This window comes from Tauraco erythrolophus, chromosome Z (assembly GCF_009769465.1).
Source record: "Tauraco erythrolophus isolate bTauEry1 chromosome Z, bTauEry1.pri, whole genome shotgun sequence".
NCBI lineage: Eukaryota > Metazoa > Chordata > Aves > Musophagiformes > Musophagidae > Tauraco > Tauraco erythrolophus.
This window is the reverse complement of record NC_141496.1, coordinates 87872210-87884389: the sequence shown is the minus strand read 5'-3', so window position 1 is coordinate 87884389 and position 12180 is coordinate 87872210. Positions and strand designations below refer to the sequence as shown.

At 44.7% G+C, this 12180-nt stretch overlaps 1 protein-coding gene across 1 annotated transcript in view; it reads left to right on the top strand.

Moving 5' to 3' along the window:
- Nucleotides 1–12180, top strand: part of SNAPC3 (small nuclear RNA activating complex polypeptide 3) — a 34407-nt gene that overhangs the window by 12256 nt on the left and 9971 nt on the right. The window contains exons 3-9 of the mRNA XM_086629920.1: nucleotides 190–221; nucleotides 608–692; nucleotides 2555–2659; nucleotides 3191–3340; nucleotides 6615–6709; nucleotides 8797–8803; nucleotides 11807–11889. Coding sequence (XP_086486046.1) covers nucleotides 190–221; nucleotides 608–692; nucleotides 2555–2659; nucleotides 3191–3340; nucleotides 6615–6709; nucleotides 8797–8803; nucleotides 11807–11889 — 557 coding nt within the window. The remainder of the gene's footprint in view (nucleotides 1–189; nucleotides 222–607; nucleotides 693–2554; nucleotides 2660–3190; nucleotides 3341–6614; nucleotides 6710–8796; nucleotides 8804–11806; nucleotides 11890–12180) is intronic.

Here is a 12180-nt window from a genome sequence, read left to right as displayed (position 1 = left end):
AGGATCTGGTGTTCATGCAGTGATTAAATACATGTATTTAAGTAGATATGCTATGTATGATACTCTTTCTTCTATAAATTATACTGAAGATTTTTTAGAAAAGTATCTATGTCATGAGGTTGAGAGTATTTGTGGGTGTTTTCTTGTTTTGTTTTTTTTTTCTGGAACCTGAATTGAATTTCTCTAAAGTGGGAGGGACAGTTGAAACAGCTTCCTGCAAGGTAACAAAGTGTTCTTTCTTGGAGAGCCTCTTCAAACAACATTTTGTTGTTTTTTGTTGTAAGCTAAAACTTCCCACTACCAACCTACAATTTGCACAGCAGGGGAAAAGAAAACACAAGCTGAAATCCACAAGCTGGCCTGTGTACTGCAAGGTTTTATGGGAGTCAGGAGACAAGAGTATTGTTATATATATACTATATATATATAAAATATATATGTGTATATATATATATATACACTATATACTAGTCTGTCGTAGTAAGACAGCCACAAATCCTGCTCTTTGAAAGCTGCGCTGTCATAGCTCGTGTCGTTTGAAAATATACTTAGAGATCCTGCATGGAAGTTGTTGAATGAAATTTTGTCCTGTGTTCCTGCCCCTCAGAATTAGAAAGAAAGCATTAGAGAGGAGAGAAGAAACAATTATTGTGGATCGGGCTTGCAGACAAGAAACTCTTGCCTATGAGATGGTAAGTTCCCTGTCATCTTGTAAGACCTCAAGACGGTTCCATACAGCCAAAATCCAACTTCTGGTTGCTTATTTTTTCATCACTGTGAATCTATGTACACTGTAAATGTTTGCAGGTACCAGTTTGCAGATAATAATTAAGGTTAAGGACATTTAATAGAAAGGCAGGACAGGATCTGTTAGACATTAGTGCTGAATGTAGTAAGGAGGAAGTCCAGCTCATTACCACTGAATGACTGGTGTTATTTGCTTGCTACTGAAGCATTGTGTAGGGGATCAAGTGAACTGAGCATCATGTGAACTTATCATAGAGCTGGACAAAATGCGTACTGTTTTTGCTCCTGGAGTCTTGTGTTGGAATCTTAAGCTTTAATATGTAAATGATTGTGAGCTGGTTTCTGTAGGGCTGAAAGAGGAAGACAGTAGAAACATGGTGGCGGTGAGTTCCTGATTCTGAGCTTTGTAACCCAAGTTCCTCAGCCGTTCTGAGCTGTCAGGAACCAGGAGCGTAGTATTCAGTCCCTCAAAAGCCGTCTTGGAATTCCCTTCACTATTCTTTTTTTAAGATTTCTTCACAACCATTAAAGTCCTAAACAGGAAGACTTAAATTCTTAAATTTGGCAGTGCCGGAGACCATGGCTCGAACAAGCAAGCCATGAACTACTGTAAAAATTAGGGATGGAGGTGTAGTGAGGAAGGAGCCTCGCTTGTGACTGTTAAACATTTTTCCCCTAGAGGTTTCCTAGTCTGTCATGAGTGATCTTGTTCCTACTGTCCCGAGGCCCAAGCACATGATATAAACATTGTGCATTAGCTGAGATGCAGCAGCTGTGCTGGGCGCTTAGCCTAGGGCATACCTGAGAAAATATTTGCAGTGGAAATCTTTATGAGGGGTTTCAATAAATGGTGTCTTATTTCTATTTCTGAAGAACGAGCATGTGGTCAGTTACTGCATCTTTTAAGCAAGCTGTGGTAACATTTGTTTGTCAGAGCTGTTTGTGACCACGGTGTCCTAGAACAGGATGAGAGCTGTAAGAAGTGTGAGTTTGGAATGTGTCACGTGAAGAACGGAGATGCAAGGGACAAGTATTTCTGAAGTCTCACAGAAGTACATGCTTCTGTTGCTAAATCTGAGGAACACCTTGTGCTGGTGGGAAGTGTTTGTGCAGTCAGTATTCTCTCTTGATTTGTTGAAAAAGGAGGAAACTAACCGCCACAAAAAGGTGCCCTCCTTTGTTCTCAGATCTGGGCTGTCTTCCACAAAATTTGGAAATATGGAAATGCTTTCACTTCTTTTCTAAAACACAGTAGTGTGGCAAGGGCAGTGCTGGATTTTGCTTTTGGATTTTGGAGAAATTGAGACCTCCGGCTATGTCAGGCTTCCCTAATAAGAGGCAGTGTTGCACTAATTTTTATTTTCATATACTTCGTCCTGGCTAGTTTCTAGCTCAGTCTTTCTCAAGTTTGGGGCTGCAGTCCTCCTTTGCACGGGAAAGCATTCAAAGAGCATTTCAAACATGAAGTGATGAAAGTTGGTAGTGGTGAGGTTCCATGAGGGGACAGAGTGGCAGCAGGTTTTAATTCCTTTATTCAGGGCCTCTAAGTAGCCAAGAAGTAGCCAGCTATCTCGTAATTGCTGAAAGCACCTCAGCTTTTCCAGAGTTGAAGAATGAAGGAGAATGCTTACAATCAGTCATTACAGCAGTTTCTCACCTTTCCATCTTGGAGGAGGTAGGCTGTTATCAATTCAGAAGGCTACACAGTCAAAAATGAGTTACAGTTAGAATAGCGTTTCTCAAACTTTTATCCAGAGGCTATGATCCAAAGTGGTTCCCAATATAATATATATCTTTATTTTTCCAGGAATCACATGCGATTGGAAAGAGGCCAGACAATCCAACAGATCTAGTTGAGGAGGGAGAACTACTTTTAACTCTGAACATCTTCTATCCTGTAATATTTCAGAAGGTTGGTACTAAATTCTTGAGGTAGTATTCTCATGTCTCTTCCCTACTTAGGTAATATCTTGCTTTCCCAAGCAGTTAAAATCAGTGAGTCCACTGAGGGAGTGTGGTACACCCTTCAACTGTGATAAGTTCTTAAGGCTGTTTCAGAATCTGGCTTTCATTCTGTTAGGCCTTTACAGAAGGAAATTTTTACAATATTAACTCAGCCATTACCAGATTTCACAGAAAGTTCAAAAGCTGAAACTAAGTACATGAAAACGACAGTACTTTTTCTGGTTTTGGAAAAAAGCGTGCTCAGATTTTCTGTCTTTACTGCGCTTTCTGGTGGGGACTGTGACTTTTGAGTTTCTGAAAAACACTAATAAACAGCCTTAGGAGAGGCTGAGGCAAGATGCTGTTTAAAATCTTGTACAGAGAGATGATGTGCCATATGCTGCCATTAATGACCTCAAGCTGTCAACTGAAGAGCAGTACTGTTGCTGACAAGTGATTTTTTTTTTTACTTGAAGCTTGTATGCTTTTTTCTTTGTAGCATAAAGATCACAAACCCTATCAGACAGTCCTTGTACTGGGCAGCCAGAAGCTCACCGAGCTGAGAGACTCAATTTCCTGTGTCAGTGACCTCCAGATAGGTGGTGAGTTCAGCAGTCAGCCAGACCAAGCACCAGAGCACATCAGCAAGGTAAAACCTTCTATTTGAATCCCTCTACATGTGTAGGAGCTTCAGAAACATACAGGAGAGAGGGAGGCAGAGTTTTGCTTTATTGTTTTTTCTTCAGCACTGTATTAGGCTGGGTTGGCTTTGCCTGTGGGTTGCACCGCAAGTGAATACTTTCTGGTGGCATTACCAAGCTGACCTGTTTTGTGGGATGCCAGGGAAAACATCATCGATGCTACCAGTGAGAAGTAGTAACACTGGCAGTGAGTTCTTGCAGAGATGTACCCCTGTGGACTGACCTTGCTTTGAGCTGTGTTCTGAAATGCCAGAGGTCACAGAAAGCTAAATGTAGACTGTCCCTCTTTGAACTTACGTGCTGTGGTGTTTGCAGCTGGGTGCCGATCAAAAGCAGGAATGAAGGTAATTCCTCTCTCCCACAATTGCCAGGTGTTCTCTAGGGATGTTGAAAATACTGAAATTGCATCATTTTGGTAATATATCACATATAGTTTATATCATCTCACAGATGGTTGAGGTTGGAAGGGACCTACAGCCAGTTGTCCAGGACTGTGTCCAAACTGCTTTTGCGTATCTCCAAGGATGGAAACTTCACAACCTCCCGGGGTAACCCATGCCAGTGCTTGGTCACCCTCACAACAAAAAGTATTTCCTGATGTTCACAAGGAACCTTTTGTCCTGTCACTGGGCTCCATTAAGAGAGCCTGGCTCTGTCCTCTTTGCACCCTTGCTAGAGATATTTGTGTCTGTTAATAAGATACTCACTGAGCCCTGTTCTCTTCTCCAGGCTGAACAGTCCCGTTTCTCTCAGCCTTTCCTCATAGGAGAAATGCTCCAGTCCCTTCATCTTCATGGCCCTTGTGGGACTCTCTCGCTCTCGTATGTCCGTGTCTCTCTTGTATTGAGGAGCTCGGAACTGGACACAGGATTCCAGGTGTGGCCTCACGAGTGCTGAGGAGAGGGAAAGGATCGCCTCCCTTAACCTGGGCAATATTTTAATGCAGCACAGGATCTCATTTGTCTTCTTTGCTGCAAGGGCACATTGCTGGCTCATGGTCAAGTTGTTGTCCACCGGGACAGCTGATGGACCACCAGCATATGCTGGTGCATGGGGTTGTTCCTCCCCAGGTGCAGGACCTTGCACTTCTTGTTGAACTTCATGAAGTTCCTGTCAGTCTCTTTCTCCAGCTTGTCAAGGTCCCTCTGGACAGCAGCTCAGTCATCTGATACACCAGCCACTTGTCCCAGTTTTGTGTCATCTGCAAGATTGCTGAGGGTACACTCTGCTTTATCATCTACATTGCTCATGAAAATATTGAACAGGGCTGGACCCAGTATTGACCCCTGGGGTATTCTGCTAGTTACTGGCCTCTAGCTAGACTTTTTTCTACTCATTATCACCCTTGGAGCCCAGCTGTTCTACCAGTATTATATATTAATAATGTAGTATGTTATCAATAAAATATAAATCAAAAAATACAAGCTATACAACCTGAGAGAAACCAGAGGATGTCATATATTTGTATATATAATAGTGAAAAGGTGGCACATTCTTGTTTAAGCAGACTGTAAGACATCTCAGATACTACTCTTTTCACTTATGTAAATGGAAGAGTCTTTCTACTACTATATAGTAAAGTACTAACTGATCAGTTCTGAGACCAAAGAGCTCTGAGACTCTCCTCCTAGTCATGCAGAGAAGTCACCTGAGGCTGTGATAGCCTCAACAGGGTTGAGATTAGGCTTCCTCACATCAATAATTTACCCAAAGTACGTTCATGCCACCATGTCTAGCCTCCCAGCAGGAACTATTTGATGAGTGATGTGCGTTCATTCCTTTTGTTCGTTTTCCTCAAACACAGTTGTGAATTTACAACTTGTGTCAAAGTATAGGCTCAGTGTGTGGCAAGTCTTCAGAATAAAATTCCCATATTGCTTCAGCATGGTAATCGGCCATCAGTGGGGTAGAGTTTTGTTCCTTTCAGGCTAGGAAGAAAGAGGCACCATGACCTGCCAGAAGTACGTTAGCTTTTCCAAATAGAGAAAATGACTTCTGACAAATTCAAGGATCTTAGAGACTGATGTAAATCAGGATGGTGCTCAGAGAGTCTGCAGGAAAGAGGCTGTGTGAGTAAGCTAGCTGTTGATGCCATCTTTCGCTTCTCTTGGAGTGCAGTTTGGGCATGCAGACAGAGTGAAAGGGTTAAGTTGCAGCACTCACTGGTTGAGTGAACAAGTGTAGCTTGTCAGCTGATACAGAGGGACTAGAGAGACTTTTGAGATTTTATTAGCAGGAGTAGGCCTACGTTCTCTTTTATGCCTGCTACTTCTGGGTTTTGTGATTATATTCTTTGCCTTTTCTTCATTGGGCAGTGATTAATGGCATGAAATTTAACAAGTTGAAATGCTGGATTCTGCACCTGGGATGGAGTGATATGGGGCACGAGTTTAAACTGGGAGAGAAGTGGATGGAGAGCTGCCCTGCAGAAAAGCATCTGGGAGTGCTGGTTGACAGCAGGCTCAGTAGGGGTCAGCGGTGCGCCCTGGCAGCGAAGAGGGCAAAACACGTCCTGGGGTGCATCAAACACAGCATAACCAGCCGGCCAAAAGAGGGGATTATCCCGCTGTATTCAGTGTTGGTGTGGCCTCACCTGGAGTACTGTCTGTGGTTTTGGGTCCCACAGTTCAAGAAGGATGTGAAGGTCCTCAAATGAGTCCGGATGAGAGTGACAAAGCTGCTGGAAGGGCTGGGAGGCATGTCGAATGAGGAGCAGCTAAGGACTTTGGTGTCTAGTTTGGGGAGAAGGAGGCTGAGGGGCAACCTCATTGCTCTCTACAGCTTCCTGAGGAGGAGAGGTGGAGAGGGAGGTGCTGAGCTCTTCTCCCTGGTATCCAGTGATAGGGCACATGGGAACGGCTCAAAGCTGCACCAGGGAAGGTTCAGGCTGGACGTTAGGAAGCATTTCTTTACCAAGAGGGTCATCAAACACGAACAGGCTTCCTGGATAGGAGGTCAGTGCGCCATGCCTGTCAGTGTTTAAGAGGCATTTGGGCAATGCCATTAATAACATGCTTTAACTTTGGTCAGCCCTGGAGTGGTCAGGCAGGTGGACTAGATGATCATTGTAGGTCCTTTCCAACTGAAATATTCTGTTCTATTCGTGCCTTTTTTGGTTTGATTTGTGTTTTGTTTTTTTTTTGTAAAAAAACGCATTAGTCAAACCAACATCAGGGGAATGTTTAAGAGAACTGGGCAATATTGAGGTATTTTATTCCACAGATAGGGATACTTGCAACAAGGATCCCGGGTCTTTTATGCGGTTACTACTATTGGAATTCCTTGGTGAAACATCATAGGGCATCCCTCCTTGCAAAGTGAAGCATAATGCAAAGTCTGGGAGGAAGGAATGTCTGAGTCATACTTCTGGCCAGCATTAATCACGAAAGACCTGATTCAAATTCCCAAGAAGTTTGTAACAGTGGCTCCCTTGGTGTTCTGTTCACTGTGACAAACAGCTGTTTTCTGAAGTTTGAAGCAGCTTTAAAGGACTGGCTAACTTAGAATTGCTGTGACCCACAAAAGTTGGTAAGGAGTTGCCAGAGCATGGCAGTGCTTATGTTTTGTGGTTGGAGAGCCAGGGGAGTGACAGCAACAGAGCTGAAACAAATCATCTGAATGCAAAACTGTCGTGGGTTAGGCTGAGTCCGGCAACCAAACCCACGCAGCTCTCCTAGTCCAGTAAAATGGAGAGGAGAGAAAAATGTAATAAAAGAGCTGAGGATCGAGACAGGAACAGAGGAGCGCCCACCAACCACGGTCCCGGGCAAAAGAGGCTTTTTTCTTAATGCAAAACTATTTATTAACAGCTACCTACAAAGAGAAAAGCACACAAAAACGGTTACTAGAGAGAATAACAAGAAAACAAGGCCAGGTCTTAAAAACAACACCACCCCCCGCCCCTTTTGCTTCTTCTTCCCGGCTCTACCTCCTCCCCCCAGCGGCGCAGGGGGCAGGGAATGGGGGGGTGCAGGTCAGTTCATTCCAAGTTGTTACTGCCGCTTCTCTTAAAGGAGAAGGAGTCCTTACACCATTGTCCCTTGATCCAGCGGATCCCCTACTCACGGCGAAGGCGTGAATCCTGCCCGCTGGGGGGCAAATCCTTACCCCATCGGATTCGCCCCAAGTGCGGGCTTTACCAGTCCTGGGCTTTTAAGGAGCTGTAGCCACTCGCTCTGGCGTGGGTCATCAACAAACTTTAAATGCGCTCCGGCGTGGGTCGTCATGCCGACCTTAAATGCGTCTCCATAGAGACTTTAAATGCGTAAATGCGTAAAATGCGTAAAATGCAAAATGCGTAAATGTGTCTCTACCTGTGCCCATGATTCACAACAGTCTCAGGCTCAGGCATCTCTTTCCGACGTGGGTCATCCACGGGCTGCGAGTGGGTCTCTGCTTGCCCCACCGAGGACTGTTATAAGGGGCCGCTCACAAGGGGGACTCAGCCGCGGCACACGTTGTTCCGTTCCATCTTCACTGACCTCTTATCTGTGTGGCCGTTTCTCTTAGATTTCAGTCCTGTCTGGGTGAACTCGGCCCGGTGGGCGCCCCGGCAGCGGGGCTCTCCCCGAGTTCCCCAAGCGGCTCCGCCGCCGCCATCCTCGACAGAGCGGGCCCGGCCCGGGCCAGGCCGCCGGCCCGGCCGGGAGCCGGGAGCGGGGGCCGTGCCCCCCTCCCGTCTCCTTGCCCCTGGGCACCGGCACACACCTTTCCGGTTCCTTTGTCCGACGTCAATAGGGCAATTCGCAGAGGCGCCGATTGGCTCAAGCCCCGAGGGGGACGGGAGTCCGGTCTGATGGGCAGCTTCTGCCACCCGGACCTCCCCCCCCACTTCAAACCATAACAAAAACGCACTCCTACTGCTGTGTCTTCATGCAGGTCATATCTCCAGTCATGAGTCCTGTTCTGGCCACAGTGTCTGCATTTACTGTCTTTTCACACCTTAGAGTTAATAGCTCAAAGAGACCTCTGGGCCCACTTAAGCACTCATTCTCTATTAATGAAGATACATAAGACTCATCTGGGGATCCAGAGTGCCTAGTTGTCCATGATTTTCCTATTTAATTCTTATTTAGTCTGCTTATGCCTCTGTACCCAGCCTGTAAGATAATTCAGCTTCAGTTCTTGTCTTTCACTCTTCCTCTGCCTTTTCTGCTGGAACCACTTGCAGGTCATAGGCTGACTCCCAAGAGACGTGTAAAAGTTAATCAGGATTCTGTGACTTAATGAGCAGTGAGGAAATTAAAAATTATAGAATTGGAGTGAGCCAATCACCATGTTAATCATGAAAAGGAGCCAAGCTCCTTGAAGTTACCTTCCCCAGTTACCTGCCTGCACATGCATCTGTTGATAAATGAAGATAACCTTTACTTGTCTGAGAGCTGGGACACAATGTCATTAGAAGTGTAAAGGTTGGGACCACTTCACTGTGATAAAACAGTGTTGATGCATATTGGAGAGATACTTTATCGAAATGCTCTTAAGGCCTATGAATGAAGGATTCCTTGCAGTTTTCTATATACTTGAAGAAAATACAGGATTTAAATAGGCTTCACGCAATATCTGGATGCCAGTGTATAATTCCAGACAAAGTTTTTTTTTGCTGAAAGGTCATGAAACACTGCTTTTCTTCAAAGTGTGACTGAAAATAAGGAAAAAATTGCGTGTTGTAACATACAGGTCCGCTGCGCGTGTCTACAGTGCATCTTGGCATCACTTGTACGTGTGGTAGCAGTGCACAGCTGCATATAGGGCAGATGCAGAGTGGCTCCCTGAGCAGTAGTCAGTACACAAGTGTTCCACTCTGAAGTGGTTTGAGGGGGTTTAGTCTGTGTCCTTTAGCCTCTCCTCACCTCCAGTAATGAATGCTGTGTCAGGCAGCTGACCTGTTTTCCCCAGCCCAGGGTAGAATTGTGTGGAAGCTGTATTGCACTTGCAATAAAGGAGATTTTTTTTTTTTGCTATTATTTTTCTTCAGCGAAATGTAATAAAACACCTGAACAATATGGTTCCCTGCTTGCTGTGGGTGTTCAATCTGAAGCATCTCTGTGCTTCAAGGTTCACTGCAGAAGGCTGCCTCCTGCTTCTTGTAACTGTTTCTTAAGCCCTGTACTTGTGTTGTGATCTGTTTGATAATGTACGCTGTTATCCAGTCTCAGTCTTTAAGGGGTTATAGCACAAACCAAAACAACATCCTCTTATATGTCAGAAAGAACTTGGAAGAGCACAATTTAAAGATAAAAACTTTACGTGGATAAAAAAGCACAACCTTTCCTGGTCGTCTTTTCTCAAGTTACTTGTTTATGGAAAGGCTATTTTGACAGCAACACTCTCTCAGTGAAGAACCTTTTCCTGATGCCCAATCTGAACTTCCCCTGACACAGCTTCATTCCATTTCCTCTTGTCCTGTCGTTGGTCACCAGAGAGATGAGATCAGCATCTCCCTCTCCACTGCCCTCCTTGAGGAAGTTGTAGAATGCAATGAGGTCACCTGTCAGCCTTCTTCAAGCTGAACAAGCCAAGTGACCTCAGCCACTCCTTGCCCTCGAGACCTTTCACCATCTTGGTCAGCCTCCTCTGGACACACTCTAGTAGTTTGATGTCCTTCTTATATTGAGGTGCCCACAACTGCACACAGTGCTCAAGGTGGGGCCACACCAGTGCGGTATAGAGTGGGACAACCACCTCCCTCCACCAACTAGCTACGCTGTGCTGGATGCACTGCAGGACAGGATTGACCCTTTTGGCTGCTAGGGCACACTGTTGACTCATATTCAACTTGCCATCAACCCAGACTCCCCCAGATCTCTTTCCATGAGGCTGCTCTCCAGCCTCTTGTCCCCAAATTTGTAAAAATACAGTATGTCTATAATTTTTAGCTTTAAGAGGGAGCAGCTCTGTGAATGTTCTGCAAGCAGCCTGGATGGATAGACAGAACGATACTTGATTGTGCTATTTCAACAAGATGTTTTCCTGTTCTTAATTATTTTGTTCCTTCTTAAGGAGCTGCTTGTATCCGGACTCTGCTTTTTTATGGGTGGATATGATTTTACCTAAATAGTTTTGTAGGCCTGCAGAATTTGTTACATGTGTAAGGGATGGTCATGGGCTAGTTGAGTTTCTTGAGATTATTTGGAATCTGATGACTCACACTGCTGGTAAGAGTGCCATAAATTGTTCATGATCATTGATGGAGAAGACTGTTAAAATGGCCTGTCTGCATGTGACAAACGTGTAATTAAGGGGCAATTTTGAAGTATGCTAGGATTTTGAAGGATGAAGGATTTTCCTCTGAGCCCTCAGAAGTGAGGTGATTGGACCTTCCAAAATTGCATGTCTGTCTTGTTTATATAGGTGTGACCAGGGCCTGCTCCCATAGGGCTGTCACGTGTGCCTGTGTGCAGGGGACAAGACTGCAATAAGTCTCTGTCTTTCCAGCAAAAAGTATTTTTTGGTGTGGTCTGTCCTGATGAGATGTACCGGGTCTGGCTGGGATGGAGTTAACGTTCCTCACAGCAGCCCATGCAGCGCAGTGGTTTGCATTTTTGGCTGGGCAGGGTTGATAGCACACCAGTGTTCTGGCTTTTGCTGAGCAGTGCTTGCACAGCCTCAAGGCTGTCTCTCCAGGCCCCCTCAGCGCCGGTGGGCTGGAGCTGGGCAAGAGACTGGGAGGGAATTTAGCGGGGACAGCTGACTCCAGCTGACCAAAGTGATATCACATGCCGTAAATCCTAGAGGAAAGGAGGAGGGGAGCCGTTCATGGTTATGGCATTTGTCTTCCGAAGCAACCACTGTGCGTGCTGAGGTTCTGCTTCTCAGGAAGTGGTTGGACATCACCTCCACTTTTTGTTCTGCTTCTGCACATGGCCTTTGCTTTCTTGTTAAACTGCCTTTTTTTCTCAACCCGTGAGCTTGAGCTTGCCTGTCTTTATTTTTTTTTCCCTGTCCTGTTGAGGAGGGAGAGTTATAGAGCAATTGGCAGGGGGGGTCTGACAGGCAGCCAAGGTCAACCCACTGCATCTTGCTAATTTTTTTTAATATTATTAGTCTTTTTTAAAAATCAGTGCTGTGCAGTTGCTCAATCTGTGCAATGATGCTTGAGTTCTTCTTGTGTTTTTTTGAGGAAATCTGTAACTGCCATGGTTGTTTAGTAACAAGAGGAGAGCACTAAAGTAACCTGTAACGACTTGAGAATGATAACAGCAGAGCAACTGCATAGCTGCCAGTCACATAAGCATTGTCGCATCAGCATCTAAAACCAGTGTAAACCTTTTCTTAGAAACCTGTAGAATGAAGTCTCTTAATATGATTTAGATATCTAAAGTGCGCTTTTTTTTAACGTGTTCTTCTTTAAGGTGTTAAATCTCTCATAACACTAATGCAGACTTACATTTCTTTCTTTCTTTCTCTCTCAGGATCTCTACAAATCTGCTTTCTTTTATTTTGAAGGCATCTTTTATAATGATAGAAGATACCCAGAGTGCAGAGATCTGAGCAGGTACAGTATTTGTAGATGTTGACTAAGGAAAACCCTAAGAGACAGGTGTATTTAATTTCATTTGTGATTTGTCGTGTTTTTAAGACTGGAATGTCTAGTGTATGAAGCTAGAACGGGCTTTTCTTACTATCTTTTCACATTAAATTGAGTTTTACATAGAAGTTTAACTTTACTTGCCCTACTTGTTTCTTCCACTCACTTTCCCTTCTGAAAAGGGGATGAATGCGTTTTTTTCCTGGGCAAATCCTGTTTTGCTCTGTTGGAATGGGGTTGCTGTGGAAGGTGCCAGTC